The sequence below is a fragment of the Sphaerodactylus townsendi genome, linkage group LG03 (assembly GCF_021028975.2).
Source record: "Sphaerodactylus townsendi isolate TG3544 linkage group LG03, MPM_Stown_v2.3, whole genome shotgun sequence".
Taxonomy (NCBI): Eukaryota; Metazoa; Chordata; class Lepidosauria; order Squamata; family Sphaerodactylidae; genus Sphaerodactylus; species Sphaerodactylus townsendi.
This window is the reverse complement of record NC_059427.1, coordinates 6,469,806-6,486,990: the sequence shown is the minus strand read 5'-3', so window position 1 is coordinate 6,486,990 and position 17,185 is coordinate 6,469,806. Positions and strand designations below refer to the sequence as shown.

At 45.6% G+C, this 17,185-nt stretch overlaps 2 protein-coding genes across 8 annotated transcripts in view; both read left to right on the top strand.

The window, feature by feature from the left end:
• LOC125428579 (putative zinc finger protein 66) overlaps nt 1-17,185 on the top strand; it is a 206,604-nt gene that overhangs the window by 123,587 nt on the left and 65,832 nt on the right. The window lies entirely within an intron of this gene.
• On the top strand, nt 8,882-13,600 carry LOC125428791 (zinc finger and SCAN domain-containing protein 29-like). Of its 7 annotated transcripts, none has more exons than XM_048489444.1 (5): nt 8,882-8,995; nt 11,418-11,924; nt 12,014-12,073; nt 12,343-12,426; nt 12,932-13,600. In XM_048489444.1, exons 2-5 carry the CDS (start codon nt 11,450-11,452, stop codon nt 13,492-13,494), a joined length of 1,182 nt encoding a protein of 393 aa, XP_048345401.1. In that variant the 5' UTR covers nt 8,882-8,995; nt 11,418-11,449; the 3' UTR covers nt 13,495-13,600. The 7 variants fall into 7 exon arrangements, with proteins under 7 accessions (XP_048345401.1, XP_048345405.1, XP_048345406.1 ...); XM_048489448.1 differs by having other exon boundaries at nt 8,902-8,995; nt 12,947-13,600; XM_048489449.1 differs by having other exon boundaries at nt 8,916-8,995; nt 11,418-11,462.

Genomic DNA, 17,185 nt, shown 5'->3' with positions numbered 1-17,185 from the left:
GTCTATCAGAACATGATCGAACTGACAGCCTGTTTGTGAACTCAGTGGTGGGATCCAAAAATTTTAGTAACAGGTTCCCATAGTGGTGGGATTCAAACTGTGGCGTAGCACCAATGGGGCTGAGAACTACTGACGAAGTGTCGGGCATTCAGGGGGCAACTGAATTATTGCTGGGGGGGTGGGGCTGTAGCAAAGGATGCAGCACTATAGCATGTGCGCGTCCTTAGAGGCGGGAAGCGAGAAGCGCATGAGCACGAGGCTGCCTTACGCGCAGTGCACCCTCCTGCTAGACTGCTTCAAGTTCTCGCACTACTTCTGGGAGGAAGGCGTGGCTAACTAGGCCAAAAATAAGCGTGGCAGAATGCCAGTGAAAGTAACCCCTCTGCGGCACGCACAAATGGTGGTAACCTATATAGGGAACTATGTGAGAACCTGCTGGATCCCACCTCTGTGTGAACTGGTTTGAATTAAACTGCTGAACAATTTGAACAGATGTGAATCATTTTGAATTGCTTTGGATAAAACAGTTGTACAGCTTGAACAGAATAAAGAATTATGAGACTGCACTACAAGTGTTTTTTAAGAACTTTAATGACAAAAACTCAGGTCCATTCCACACAGCAAATGTATAACTAGTTGCATTCATTATAGAGGAACCTGTTTTCCCTTTCCCCATTCACATGTGAGCTGTCCAGGCAGCAATTTGAGCCCATGGAAGAAATCTGGGTTGCTTTTGTGCCTTTGCATGGAGACGTTTCACAGCAGTGGCGTAGTGGCTAAGAGCAGGTGCACTCTGTTCTGGAGGAACCGGGTTTGATTCCCAGCTCTGCTGCTTGAGTTGTGGAGGTTTATCTGGGGAATTCAGATTAGCCTGTGCACTCCCACACCCGCCATCTGGGTGACCTTGGGCTAGTCACAGCTTTTCGGAGCTCTCTCAGCCACACCCACCTCACAGGGTGTTTGTTGTGAGGGGGCAAGGGCAAGGAGATTGTAAGCCCCTTTGAGTCTCCTATAGGGGAGAAAAGGGGGATATAAATCCAAACTCTTCAAACTCTTCTTCTTTTAAAAAAAATTCCTGCAATACATGCGTAGCTGCGCAGGCATACAGGAATGAACCCCTGCAATCGTGCCGATCAACCCAAATTCGATCGGCTGCACCTGTGTAGCTGTGCAACTGCAATAAGAAAAAGAAAAAAGGGCCTCCCTGCAATGGCAGGAAGATTCTCCCTGACTGTGGACAGCATGGTGGAAGGAGAGAAATAAAGCGCCTCCTGCCTGGCTGATCGTGCTGGAGTGGCTCCAACTCGGGATTTTGCAAAAAGATCAGTGATTTAGCAATTTTCAAAAATCCTGGGTTGAGGGAAATAAAATGGGGCAAACTCATTTGGGGACAGGACCTGTTCCCCCCAAATGGTTTGTATTGGCCCGTTATATTTGCCCTGTGCAGAATCCACTTCAGTAAAGAAAGCCTCTCATCTCTACAGTGCTTTCATAAGTCAACTATCAGTAGCCTCTTTCACACTGGACTTCATGTTTTGTCCATAGTTACATCATGCTTTCCCATCATTTGTTTATTATTGTTTTTTCTAAGGATTTTTTCTTCCTTGTCCGTATAAATAGAAAATGCCCTCTTAAACAACTCCATTGTACACATTATGTAGAATGATAAAATTCTGAATGGGCAGCTGGTTAACGATTTTCCGTGCTCAGATGAGGAAATCTGTCACCACAGTGTGCATGACCATTACAGTAAATTACATTACAGTAAATATACGAGACCTGGACCCTAAACAACTGTGTAGGTAATAACCAGCACATTGAACCTGAAACATCACTGGTAGCCAAATAGCTGTAATATATTTATTGTGCTTCGCTCATAGTAGTAATTGAGTTGTGAATTCTGTACTAGCTGAAGTTTCTGGCATCAAGGGCAAATCCATGTAGAGTATTACAGTAATCCAGCCATAGGGTTACTGTGGCTCGTACCTTCAAGCCAGATCAGTCAAATCAGGTTAAGTATCTGTATTTCATGCATAAAAGCCAGCTAAAGTATGGATGTGCCCTATCTGAAATCATCCAGGGTTGGTCCATTCACAAGCTACTAATATTCCTGTCTTCCAGGTGCAAAATGGATTTCCCTCTCAGCCCCTGATCCATAGACAAAGTGCAACAGGCACTGGCGTACTTGCCTAGGGACATGGGATACCCCTTGTCCCGGGTGCATCGGTTGAGGTCACGTGAGGGGCGCCAAAACATCCTCCTACACAGGGAGTGATTGAGCAAGCCCTAGCAAGCAGGCACTGAAGCAGCGGACTGCTCCCAGTGCCTGTGGTAGCCCTGCCCACTCTGTACAGTGGCCTGGAGTGTCCAGGGGGCGGGGGAGAAATCCCACTGGGCTCCCAGGAGCAGGACTGGGGAGCTCCGCCTCCCCACCCTCTGACCCAGCGTGCCTTATTCACCTTAAATTAAGTGTGGCATTACTCAGAAGCCTTCTTCTAGGCAGCTGGCCAGCAGGCACAGGAAAAGGCAAGCTGAGCAGGGAGCCCAGCAGCAGCAGAACTGAAGATGATGCTGACGTTTGTTTGGTAAACCTTCAGATGGGGGGTGACGTGAGAGATTTACATGTTTAAAAGTTAATTCCCCTTGCACTGTTTTGGAGCTGTTTCTCAGGCTAGCAGCCTACCTCACAGGATTGGTGTGAGGACACAATTAGGAAAGTAGTGGGGAGAGTGCCATGTATGTTTTGTTGGGGGTGGGGGGGTGTTTTGTGATCTGGTGCAAAAGCTCATTGTTTGGTCATCGTGAAAGAGGATGGCCACCTATGCCGGGGGGTGGGGGGCAGGGCGCCAAGCTCAGGTTTTGTCCCCGGGCTCCAGTTTGCCTAGATATGCCTCTGGCAACAGGTCAAGGTCCCATTGCCTCTTGCCTGTGATCCAGTGCTGCCTTCAAAAGAAGGAGGACCTTATTTTGATGTTGGCACTGGGTCTCAGTCAAGAAGCAACATGACTTGGGCAAGAGGCACTGGGCTGCCCACATGTAGCCATTTCTGCCTCAAACCACACACATCAATCCCCTAAAAAATTGAAAGGACAAAGGAACAAAAAGGTGAGAGTTTAGGTTTGAACCTATAGCCCCAGTATGCAAGACTAGTGTCCTAAACGCTAGGCCAGGAAGGCAGATGCAAAGGAGAGATGCCATCAGGTACATGGGCCAGGGGCTCAGCCTTTTCACAGCCTATGCATCTTTGGAAGTCTGATGTAGCATGGTTGGTGCAGCCACAAAATGGCTGCTGTGGGGGGCCAGCTACAACAACAAGAAGAGTTTGGATTTATATACCCCCTTTCTCTCCTGTAAGGAGACTCAAAGGGGTTTAAAATCTCCTTTCCCCCACCACCACCACAAATACCCTGTGAGGTGGGTGGGGCTGAGAGAGTTCTGAAGAACTGAAGAGCTTAACTTCAGACACATAGTAAAGATTGATGTATTGTTGAAGGCTTTCATGGCCGGAATCACTGGGGTGTTGTGTGATTTCCGGGCTATATGGCTGTGTTCTAGTAGCATTTTCTCCTGACGTTTCACCTGCATCTGTGGCTGGCATCTTCAGAGGATCAGATAGTAAAATAGTAAAGATTCTTTTGTTGTTGCAGCAGCTTCTGTCAAAGTAACGTTTTTAAAAATCTGCACAGTCAATCAGAGGTCTTGTTGGGCAAAACCCCTTACCTTGTTCTGCCTACTTTCTAAAAACACTTGGCAGGCTCCAGGAAAGGTGTTGGTAGGTGCCATGGTGCCCATGGGTGCCACAATGGGAAACCCCTGCATTGGGCACTCCAGTGTAGCCCATCACCACTTGCAGCGTGGGGTCAGGAAGAGATAATTGCATAGACAGGAAGCTCCAGGAGCAGGTCTGTATTCAGTGACAGATCAGAGCGGCAGCAATGGCATTGGTCATCTTCCAAGGATTCCCTATTGAATTGGTTAAAGTGAAAAGGTTGAAACAAAAAAAACAGGGGGGAAAGTAGTATGATGCAATATATACATGAGCCAATTTAACTGTGGGAACAAAACATAACACTGGTAACTTAATGTGTAAGCAGATCAAAAACAGGAAACAGATGTGCACATGTAATAAGACACAAAACTCAGCAGAATAAAGCAGAATACCAAATGCCATTGTATGGTCTGCAGAGGGATCTCGCAGGGTGGCATGGAAGACAGGGGCTGCTAACAGGCTGTGGAATAGCTGAGACTCTATGTTTACTGCTGTCCTGAGTCTGTCTACTTGCTTCAGCATAGCTTTATTCACAAACTGGTTGCACTTGTTTACCTCACCCTTCTCCACTACCCTGGGCCACACCCCACCTCCCTCCAACTAAGTAGGTGATACGATTGACTACTACTTTTACCACTCACCCCAGCATGCAGGCCCTGACCTTCATAGCCCAGGCTAGTCCAACCTTGTCAGATCTGGGAAGCTAAACAGGGTCAGTCTTGGTTAGTACCTGGAAGGGAAGCAGTAATGGCAAACCAGCTCCAAACGTCTCTTTCCTCGAAACCCTTATGGGGTCAACATGAGTTAATTGCAATTTGATGGCCCTATCTTCCACCACCAGCATGCAGATTCACTGCATACTTCCATCCTACACCCCCTCCTGGATGCTGTTCAGTCTGTTCTTAACCCCAGTGGTGGAGGCTGCCAGCCAACCCCAGCTAACATTATGAGTGTCTGACTCTGGTCGCACCCGCTCCACAAGTGGAGTCATGGAGAAACCGTCCTTAGCTTGGTCCCTTGACTGTCTTTGCCTGATGTCCCCGGATGGCAGCAGCGTCTGCTACGGGCCCTGCCCAATGGAGCATCACTTGTGGTTGGTTAGCTTTTGCTGTTGTTGTACCATTGGGTTTTATTTTTAAAACCAGAAGTGTGACCGCTGGCAGTTTGAATGCTGAATCAAGAGCTCTGCTTATGGTTGCCATCCTTCAGGTGGGGTCTGGAGATCTCTCTGAGTCACAACTGATCTCCAGACTCCAGAGATCAGTTCCCCTGGGGAAGGGAGACAGCTCCTTTAGAGGGTGGACTCCATGGTGTTATGTCTTTCCCTTCCCCAAACCCTATCCTTCCTAGGCTTCACCCCCAACTACTAGAAATTTCCCAACCTGGAGTTCACAGAAGGCTTGGAACAATACTGGATGAAGCAACGATCTCAGAGATCAGCCTTGCCTGGTAAACTGTACATAATTCCATTTATAACAAATGTTTTACCCCAGCTTATGTCTCTATGAACAGTTTACATGATTGTCCCCTTCATTTTATCCTGACAACAACCCAGTGAGAAAGGTTAGGCTGAGAATGCGTGCCTAGCACAAGGTCAGCCAACAACTTCCAGTGGCAACGTGTGGATATGACCTCTCAAATCCTCTGGAAAAGGCGTTTCCATACGGCCTCTCTGTAACCTCCGCGCCCGGCAAAATTCGCCCGGCGTGGGCTGGCAAACACGTCGCATGCTGCTTGTCGCGAGCGGCCTCAGCAAGCTACGACAAGCGGCGAAGTACTGAGGCGTCTACTGCAGGCCACCTCTTCCCCCCCTTCTCCGCCCCTCGCGATGTCCGGTAAATTGGTAGCCTGCTTTGGCGTCGAAGCCCATGCGCTGCCCTCCGACCCCTGGAGGTGGGAGGGGACAGTGTGAAGCGAGTGATGTGCTGGTATCGAGGCTTTCAGCGGCTCAGCAAGCGGCTAACGGGCATAAATTAGGCGAGACGTTAACGAAATCTTCCCCAACAACAACCCTTTAAAGGGTTGTTGTTTAGGGCGGCCTGACGCCACCCTGGGGGGGGGAGCGCAGTCAGGTCGGCGCTGCTGCGTTGCAGCAGCGCCGCCTGTGTGAACGGTGGCCTGGGGGCGGCGTTTTTACCACCCCCAGGCCGTCGTTTTTGGGCCGTGCGGAAACGGCCCTAGTAAAACACTACACACCAAACCACACTGGCTCCGATAGCTAGGGAAGATTCTCCAACTCCTTTGTTTTGTAAAGGAAGGGATATTTTCCATCCTCACTGTGAGGACACAAAGGAGTTCATGTTTTCTTCCCCTCCATTTTATCCACACAATAACCATGGAGAGTTTGTGACTGGATCAATGCCCAGCAACCTTCAATGGCAGATTAGGGATTCAAACCCTGTCCTAGATCTCCTCATGCCCAGTCCAACATTCTAATCACTGTTCTACACAGACTTGGATAGATCAGGGAAGTGGTTAAATTCCCCTCTCATTTTTTATAGAGGAAATATTTTCCACCCTCTCCATCTCTGCTGCAAGTGTTTTCCTGACATGTCATGAGACAACCCTTCCTTTGACTGCAACAGCAGAGGGATGTTGTAGAGCTACTCTGAGCCAGGATGTCCCCATTTGTTTTATTTTTGGAACTGCGAATCCCATTATCATCCTGTAGTAAAAGGAAGCCTCTTTGGGTCCACACTGGAGAGGAAAGGCAGACTTGACCTTTATTATGCATCCAATTTTATCTCAGTTTGCCAGGAGATGATGATTTCTGTGCCTGGTGCCTCATCCTGTATTGCTGTGCCAGAAAATGAAGAGAGGAGTTTGGATTTAACTGCCTTTCTCTCTTGTAAGTTTCAAAGCAGCTTACAAACTACTTCCCTTTCTTTCCCCACAATGGACACTTTGTGAGGTAGGTGGGTCTGAGAGAATTCTGAAAGAACTGTGACCAGTTCAAGGCCAACAGGCTTCATGCGGATTTCTGGAAGAAAAAAAGGTAAGAATTCACAAGATAACGAGTCCACCGCTCATGCAGAGGAGTGAGGAATCAAACCCTGTTCTCCATAGTAGAGTCCACCACACTTAACCACTACACCACCCTGGCCTGATTCCTCTCATTTTTGACACTACAGTTCTTATAAACAGCTGCAGGCTCCTAGCTTTATTTGTGGATTAGTTAGGCTAGCCACAGCCAACTATAGCTTCCTGTTCAAATAGTGTGTGGGGACGGCAGTAGAAAGGTCTGGAGATTTTATTCTGATTTTGTTTTGGCCATAGGAACTCCTCACATGCCACTTTTTCCTGACCTGGATGGTCCAGGCTCGTTCAATCTCATCAGATCTTGTAAGCTAAGCAGGTCAGTCCTGGTTGATATTTGGATGGGAGACCATCATGGAAATTCCGGGTGGCTACAAAGAGGCAGGCAATGGCATACCACTTCTGTCCATCTTTTGCCTTGAAAACCCTACAGGGTTACCACAAGTTGGCTGTCATTTGGCAGTTCTTTCTACCACCAGCAGCGTTAGTTTGGGAGGAGTTATGCCTCCTGCAAATAACTACAGCTTCCAATGCAAAAATGAGAGGGGTGGGCGTCTGGAGATTGTGTGGGCCCAGGATGTTCCAGTTCCTTTCATGTCTGGTACTATACTTCCCATGATCATGGTCAACACTGACATGCCCAGCTTTATTTTTGCATCCCGTAAATGGACATTATTATAGATTATTACAGAGTTCTTCCTCTCTTTAACTTAATGGGCAGCTTTTGCTGGTCTGTTTCCAAGAAGGTATTCTCCCAGTGTTGAACCCAGACCAGTTCGACACCAGAATAAGGAGAGGGCTTAAAGTTTTCTAAAAAGTCCCTAGGGGTGTCACGCACTACAGGAATTACATCACATCTCCAGACTACAGAAGTCAGCTGCCCTGGAGAAAATGGTTACTTTGGAGGAGGAATCTATGGCAGTGTTTCCCAGTCTGTGAGTCAGAACCCACAAGGGAGTTGTGAAGCCTCTGCAAGTGGTTTGCAGGCCAGTCAGTCCTCCTCAGTGGGCACCCCTGCCCTTTGTGCTGGACAGTCATTGGGAGAAAAAAGCCACCCAGCAACTAGTAACTTCACAGTAATAACTGGAAAGCTGGAAAGGGGGTGTGATCTGCTCAGCAGGATATGGAGAAACTAGGAGGTGAGAAAGAGATGTAGCATATGCATCTTTTCTTTGTTTTGTCCTGTCCCGTTACTTGTTCCTCCTTTTGTTTGTTTTTTCTCTTCTATTTATTTACCCTGGTTTTAATATATATCTTTGTCTATGTGCCAGTTGCTGAAATGCTTCATTTCAACTTTTAAGTCTGTTTCTGCATATACCAATTCATTGGAAAACTGCTGCTTTTATAGCTGGTGAGACCCTCTCCAAGATAGATCCTTTCTTAAAGGAGGAGAGGGACGAAGGCATGCAGAAAAGCCATTTCCTGCCACTTCTCCTCCAGGGACAGCCTTTGAGTTTTTTAGGTTGCTTCTAGAATGGCTGGACAAATCTAGTGAGCTCCAAGGAGCTGGGGGAGAGGGGGATGTGTGTGTGTGTTTGGGGGAGGGGATGCAATGCAAGACCCAAAGCAGAGAAAAGGGAGGAGGGATTGGGGGGAAGTGCCCCCTCCCCCAATTCTCACAATTTCCCCCTCCTTGGCTCCCCCTTCCTCATGAAAAAATAGTCTTTTGAGTATTCCAAAAAACAGATCCGCTGAAGGTACGAATAGAAAGGGCTTCTTTGGGTTTGGACGAGGGAGGAAGGCACTTTGTCAAGCCTGGGAAACAACAGAAGCTATGGGGCGGGTGGTCCCCTTTCACATCCCCCGACTTTGCAGCTAGAATAAAAAGCCAATTTCGCATTGGTGCTTTAACCCCCAGAGGATCGGATTGCAGAGTCCCTGCAGGGAATCCCCCTCCCGACCTTTTCTCTGGCCAGACATATTTTTGCAGGAATCATAATCAGACCAACATCTGTCTTCAAAGGAGAAAGCGGATGCACATCTGCACCAGGCGATTGCAAGCCGCCTCCAAATCTCCAATGCAAGGGTTAAAGAGAGGAGTCCGGAGTCCTAGAGAGACGGGTGGGATGGGGGAGATCTCTTCCGGCCCAGACCCCCGCTCCATCCCCCCCTTTAGGAAATGGGTCTTTCTTTTCGCATGGGCATTATTTGCTCCGTTCCGGGCTGGGTTGCTGAGACGGGTGCGTTTGGGTAAGGAAGGGGATTTCCTACTGGGGTTCCGTAAAAAGGGGAGGTTGCAAAGAAGGGGGTGGAAAGGCAGGAAGAGCCCCCCCCCCCCGCCAGCACTGAGATGCAGTACACTGGGGTGGGGTGGGGGGCGTCCTTAGGGACAGGCTGGCCAGGGAGCAGAGGGCAGGAATGCATGCACCATTTCCTGGAACTATGTTATTGTAGATTTACATGAGAAGCGGAGCTGTCAAATTTGGTCAGGATTGGAACAATCCGGTGTTTGTATGCAGGGGTGACTCAGGAGGGGGTTTGCAGAGGATCGAAGGGGAAGACCGTTCAGGAAGCAGAAGACCATTGCAAACTTCCGAAAGTTCAAATAGAGCTCAAGAGACATTTAAAGGAATTAATCAGACATGGGGTTGGAAGTGCGGAAGGGAATTTTTAAAGATTTGGCAGCCTTTATTATATTTCGGAATTTAATGAAACCAGAGGGAAAGAGGAAATCCTGGGGTGGGGCTATATATGATTATGTTATGCTATAGAATGTATTACTTAAGCTCGGAATTGTTTGATCATGTAGGCCGTTTATATTGTGGGGCTATGTTATACCCAACGTTGTTTTCCAGATGAGAAAGATGGGAGGAGAGCTGCGTAACGTGATGTCTACTCCCAGTTCCACGTTGATTTCTTGTAAACATTCTTGTACTTCTGACCTCTGGTTCCCAAAATGCTTCACAAATCTGCAGTAATATAATTCCATGAAAAGCCGGTTTGACCTCATTCTTCTAAAAAATCATCATCAAACAGTGGTTCACATGTACATTGTACATGTACATTGACAATGGACCTGGGTAAAGAGAAATGTTTTGTCCAAGGGCAAAAAAACATGGGCTCAGTGTGTGTGTATGTGTGGTTTAATTCCTCATCTTTTGTCCATTCCGTTGGCTATTTTTGTCCATTCCATTGGCTATTTTCCATTAACTACATTGGGTGCTCCAAAACTCCAGAATTAAGGGAGAGCAAGGAATTCTTTTTTAGTTTCCTGATCCAGACCATAAAGCAGTGTAAGTTTCATAGGAAGTGTTTTGAACTAAGGTGCTGTGTGGTTTCCGGGCTGTATGGCCGTGTTTCTCAGTGATTCCAGCTGTGAAAGCCTTCGACAATACATTGTTTTGAACTAGCTCCAGCAATGGATCAACAGCCAGTGGGGCTTTGCTGGTAGTCCTTGAAATGTCTACAAGTCAGCTCCATGTGGAATACATTTCAGTAATCAAGCCCTATGACAGACAGATTCTGATGATGTTTGAGCTGGGTTTGAGCTGACCGAGAAAGGGATCTTGTGGTCAGATGGATAAATGAATGATATTGATGCAGTGCACAGCAGCAGGGGAAAAGATAAATTCCATCCCAGGAAAGGGGTTTAACATGAGGCAGCTGGTATCAGAACACTTTTATATAAATCTCTGGTGCAACATCTCTTTGCAGAGCTATATCTAAAAGGACGTTGTAGAGCTAGAAGAGATAAGAGGTGTAAAGGCCTGAGTTTTTTCTTTAACAGTTTTCCCCCCTGACTTTCCCCATGGGAAAATTGAGACAATTGAGACAGTGCTGAAAAAAGTTTTTTTTTTCTTTTTAAATGAGTGAAATGTGCTAAGATAGCACTTTGCACTTCTTTCTTGTGCATTCAATAGCCCTTTCTGCACAAACATTTAAAACCTTCTGAGACAGGAAATAAAACATTTCCTCCGTGGAGTTCTGCATGCCCTTCCCCCCATGTTCCAAAAATGTTTTATTTCCAGCCTCAAAATGTTTGAAATGAATTCCCTTTTATAATGATTTTTGAGTCTGAAACGTTTTCAAAATGCCTTCTCCTTGCTGTGCAGTCAAATATTCATTGTTTTATTTCTCCCACCCAAATTTGCAGCTACATGCCCCTCTTCCTATTCTGCTGTTTTCAGTTTTCTGGCTCACCCGTGTTTTCTGTAATTTCCTAGTCACGTTTTCTCATCTGCCATTTCCTTCATTGATCTGCAGTATTACATTCATTATTGCCTGCCTGTAAAACAAATGTGCCATTTTCTTTCTTTTTTTAAATCATCTGTTGTGGGAACAATGATTTGTAGATGCCAACAAATGATGTCTCAGTGGGCCAAGTATTTGTGGGGACTGGGAAATGATTCTCACTGTCAATGTTATATTCTTTTCATTACAGCTATTGCTATTGTTAATACCATTAATGTTATTTAGGATAAGCTGTGGGAAATTCTTTGCATTTTGAAAGTACTGTACTGTAGTGGAAAAAAGGAGGGGGGGGATTGTTTGGGCCAATCAAGTGTGACTTTACAAGTCACCCCCGATAGAAACTCTTATCTGAGGGCTGGAACTATGACTTTGTTGGGAATTTGCCACAGCAGAGCAGCCATTTTATTCTTTTTCCTTGTAGGTGGTTAGGTGTTCGGAGTGGGAGTTGAGAAGATGGCAAATAGTGGTAAGCCTGTTGGACGAGGGGTAGTATGGAGGGAGCGGGAGATATTAGACCTCCTTTCTATCTGGGGGGAAGAGGCAGTCCAGGAGGCTTTGGCTAACAAAAATAGAAATATAGAGATTTATGACTATGTGGCGAAACAGATGGCTGCACTTGGACACAGGAGGAGTGCTGTGGAGTGCCGCACTAAAACAAAGGCCATGAGATACAACTACAAACGTGTGTTGGCCCATAACATGTCTGGGAATGTGCGAGCAAGCTGCCCTTTTTACGGGGAGTTGGATCGGATCCTTGGGGGGGTTGCATGTATTAGATCACCCCGAGTGGCTAAGAGTTTAAACCTGCAAGTGCAAGTTAATCCACCCAGCAACCAAGAATGCACTCCAGGATCAGAAGAGCTATTCTCACATGATCTGGAAACAATTAAACAGGAGGACATATGCCATTCCACACCCTTGGACTCAGGTAAGGAGGGACATGTCTCCTTTTTTATTTGAATACTAAATACAGAGGCTTCATGACATACAGGTTTTTTTTAATTATCCAAAAACCAGGTGAATCCTCAAGTGCTTGGTCCCAAGACCCTGATGAGATCACAGTTAAGATAGAGGAAGGTATGTTATCTTCACCTGTATTATATCCTTCTTTAACTTCCTTTGGAAGGGGGGAACCAGATGCACAGCCTTCCAGAACTGCACTCCTGTGTCCTGAGTCCAGGTAACAGAAAGGAATTCCACATTTTTTATCTTGGGGAGAAGGGGGACACAGATGTCTAGTCTTCCAGAACTAGGCCCAAGTTATTACTTGTGTATGACTATCCTTCTGCAATAATGTCATTGCTGACTCAGACATGTGGGGATTTTTCCTGTGCTTGACTTATCAGGGGTCCCATCAGATATTGGTGAAACTGGTATCCAAAGATACCAGGATGTGGGCAACAGCACAACTGAGCAACAAGATCAGGAGGGTGAGTACCACTTGCATTTAAGCATTATTTCTCTGTCTGCCTTCAGCATTGCCAGGAAGGGAGACTGAACCTTCCCACTATGGTCTCCAAATGAAAGCATGTGTGGACCTAGCTTGTTAAGGATGTGAGGTTCAACCTAAAACTGGGGGAATTTGCTACCCCTTTGGTGTCACCTGCAAAATTTGGTTAGGCTCAGGGCAGAACCTTGTGGCACCTCACAAGTCATTTCTCCACAGGATTAAGATAAGCCATATTGATGAGCATCCTTTAGGGTCTGTTTGGCAACCCATAACAAATCCACCCACTAGTAGCATTGTCTAGCTTGTATTTTACTAGCTTTTTTGCAAGAATATAATGGAGGACCTGTCAGACCTTACTGAATTCAGTGTAAGCTAAATCCATAGCATTTCCTTCATCTATCAAGCTTGTCACTGTGTCAAAAAAAAAAGTGAGAGAGAGAGAGAGATAACAGTAGCTTGCTCTATTCCATCATTCACTTTTTCCATTACTCCTAACACAGAGCAAGACAATATCCCCAATGCTGCAGAGGTGGCTCCTGAGCGCAGATTGTCAGCATCAAGAAATCGCAAAAGGCGAGTCTCTGTGCTCTCCGATGTGGCCCGGCAAATGTTGCGCCAGTCTGCTCTTGATGCTGAGAGATCAGAACAGCTGCAAAAAGAGATCCTTGTGGAGGAGAGGCGCCGCCATCAAGAGACATTGGCGAAGGAAAGAAATCGTCATCAGCAGAAAATTTTAGAAGAGAATCGTAGATTTGAAGCATTGCTTGAGGAAGGCAGACTGGGAAGAGAGGCATTTCAGCATGCTATGGACAGAAGCTACAACCTGATGTTTGAAGCTGTAGATGCTATAAAAACCATGACTGAGTTGATGGTGTTGAAGCATTCAGGGGAGACATCACAAGTGGGTAATGTTAATGTACAGCAAGAAAACACCAGTTGTAACCCTGAGCCATCAAAACCCTCTGACTCCAATTGCCCTGAAAACATCCCTGAAACTCCCACCAGACACAAACGACCTAGACGGACAATTGATCGACTGGATGTGTGAGACATCAAGAGTCATTTCCCCCAAAACAATTACCCAGCTCCATGCAGTGTTAAAATATTCCTCATTTTTTGTTTATGATTACTCCTCTATGCTTTGTGTATGATTTTAAAAATGGGTGGTGTTCGTTAATACCTCTTGTTTGGGGTGTAGGTGGAAATAGTTTATTGTTGTTCAAAAATATGTAAAGGGGTTTTTTTTGGTTAAAATTTAAATACGCAGTTACTTTTTAAACCCATTCCACCTGTTTTTCTATGCAAAGGAGAACTATTTACAGAGAAAATTGGAACAAGATAAAAAAAATTGAAAACAGCAACTAATTAGAATCATAGAATTGGAAGAGACCCCAAAGACCATCAAGTCCAACCCCCTGCAATGCAGGAACACACAATCAAAGCACTCCTGACAGATGGCCATCCAGCCTCTCTTAAAAAACCTCCAAAGAAGGAGACTCCACCACACTCCAAGGTAGTACATTCCACTGTCGAACAGCCCTTACTGTCAGGAAGTTTTTCCTGATGTTTAGGTGGAATCTCTTTTTCTTCACCTTGAACCCATTACTCCTGGCCCTAGTCTCTGGAGCAGCAGAAAACAAGCTTGCTCCCTCACCAACACGGCATCCTTTAAAATATCTAAACATGGCTATCATGTCCCCTCTTCTTTTCACCAAACTAAACATACCCATCTCCCTAAGTCTCTCCTCGTAAGGCATGGATTCCAGACCTTTTATCATTTTGGTTGCCCTCTCTGGACCCGTTCCAGCTTAAGTCCCAGGTGTTCTTTTAAACACCTGACGTCTTCCTCTAGTGCTGTTAAACAGCACTCCACACCTCCTTTTCGCTCCAATCTTTTTATTCTACGGTGAAAGATGCCCACTAACAATAAACAATTGGTCAGAGATTGGTACAAGTTGCAGATTAACTTTCCAGCAGCAATTTAACTTACTGCTGCTCACTAGACCCCTCACTGTCCTCCGATCCCTCAGATGTATTTCCTTGTTTGGAGACCACTTGTGTTGGAGGGATTATGTGGAGTGAAACACCTGAGGGTCTAAAAGGTTGCACCAAAAAAGGAATTTGCAGATAATCATACACTACATGCATTCAAACCACAAGGAACACGAAACCAAACCCAGATGCAATCCAGTTTGTGGGTTAATATATAATTATGGGAGGAAAGGGAGAATCATTCAATGCCACCAGCCAAATCATGCCATGCAGAGGCAGTGTTAATATCCTCACATAGCTGTGGTCTTCTGCAAAGTTTTTCGTAATTATTTGTCTAACCTGGTTGAGGATCCTCCCCCTCTGTACCTCTTGCTCCTCCACAGGCATGTCATATTCCCTTCTCCATAGGATCTGTGTGGAAAACCAGTACCGAAATAAATGAAAGGACAATGTGCATGTCATGATCACAATCTGTCTGCAGCTTAAGATATTCCACCAGAACAATGTACACCGTACACCAACAGTCTTGGTAATTCCTATGCGTTGTCAGATGTCCTGGCTTGGTATTCTGAGGGTTCATTCTACTGCAGCATTGAATATTTTGGCTACCTTAAAGCAAGGCATAGGTTTTCCCTTCTGTGAAATAAAGAATGTCATAATGTCACTTGTTCATTCAAAGTTGGCATCTTTGATAACATTCTGAAATATTTTAGCTGGTCAATTTCATAGCAGTCAGGGGGGGAGGGATACATTTGAAGCCAACTGCATAATCCCATCACTCACAAATGTATTTTGTGATCAGAACAGTAGATGCATGATCAGACTCACACTGTCCATCTTCAGCCTCCTCCTCCACCACCACTTTGGCCTCTTTCTAATGTGTGGGAAATCAACAAAGTGACTATATGGCTTTGCAGTTATTCCAGCGCTCGGTCCAATAAAAAAGATTAGCCACAAAAGGTTGGTCATTCAGTTCTAGAGGGAAAAATGGGGATGGATCCTTTTTGTGAGGAGGGGGTGTTATCTGCAAACACAGAGCAGGCGAAAATGTTGGTCATACATTTTTGTAGGAAGAGTAATGGGGAATTTAGCAAGACTTCTCCTTCCTGTTTAAAATATTTACTCTTATTAATAATTCATATTAATAATTATATTAATCTTATTAATAATATTTCTGTTATTCCACTTAGCAAAATTCTCTCACAGTTCCTCTCAACTAAATTCTAATGTTCTTCCACATAGTTTAAGTCTCCATTCCTCCCAAAAAAACCTTAACCTGTGTTGCTTGGGTCATAATGGACATAGAATGCACCTGATCGATCAAGCACCCTTCCACGCAGCTCTCTTCTATCCATCCCACTATCTGTGGGATTCTCACCAGACGGTTAATTTGGGATAAATCAAAAAGTGTACTGCAGAAGAAAATGGGCTAGTATAAAAACCTTTCTTATCTTTTTTTACTTTCAGGACGCCTGTCCTCCCATCTTGGGCATCCCGCTGCCTCCCACAGTTGTCTCATGTGGGGAACGTGTGGAGGACGACCGCTCTCCCTTGGAATGCCTCCCCAGGATTCTAAGGCATCATAAAAGGCATTTTTAAGCCTCCTAAATTTGGTCCTGTATTGAGTTAGGATGCGTGGGGAAAAAAACCTTGTGCAGATCCCTGGAATTAGCAGCATATTTGACAGATGGGTGCAGGTCATTAAAAGTTTTACTGCCCCCACCTAAGGGTGGTGGCCAGCATGCTGTCCACCTCCTCCCGCTGCCGAAAGGTGCCCTTTCTTGCAGAAGCCATTTGTTAAAAGTTTACTAGACAAAACAGTCTGGAAAGGCATGTCTCTAACTGGTCAGTTGACTCTATGAGTCATCAAATACCCAATTGACACAGCCAGCTCTGTGTATACGTCCTGATTATTGATTATAATGGCTGGCTTTTTAGAAAAAAAAACGGGTGGGGATGGTTCATCAAAGACATCAGTAGGTGCTAACCTGAAAACTACATACCTTTGCAATAACATAAATTATTGGTGACATGGGAAATGGTGGCATGGGGGAGAAAAGTTTCCTCTCTGTAATGAGCTGTTGTGGACAACTGTGCTTGGAATCTATGTTAGAATACAACTAATTTTTCACAGGGTACCATTGTGACTTAAATTAATTCTATTGTCAAAAAATAGGAGAACAAACATCACAACACATCTGAATGAGTGGGTTTTTGTGGGTTTTGTTAAAATTTCTAGGGTTTACCTGCTACTGAACATTTACATTCCCTGCCTGAAAGAACAGGAAGTGAGAGATGGCATTGGAGAGCCAGCGTGGTGTAGTGGTTAAGAGCAGGTGGATGCTAATCTGGAGAACCGGGTTGGATTCCCCACTCCTCCACCTGAGTGGTGGAGGCTTATCTGGTGAACCAGATGTGTTTCTGCACTCTTACATTCCTGCTGGGTGACCTTGGGCTAGTCACAGTTCTTTCAGAACTCTCCAGGCCCAGCCTCCCTCACAAGGTGTTTGTTGTGGGGAGAGGAAGGGAAAGGAACTTGTAAGCCACCTTGAGTCTTACAGGAGAGAAAAGTGGGGTATAAATCCAAATTCTTCTTCTCTTCTTCATTGTAACTCACCGCATGTAGCAGTGCCTTTCCAGCATTCTGCTGTACAGAATGTCACTCTGGAGCTAGACATATGTGGATGTTTACTGCTACATGTGAATCTGGGGAAAGCTGCAGCATACTTATTATTTGAGTGGCAATA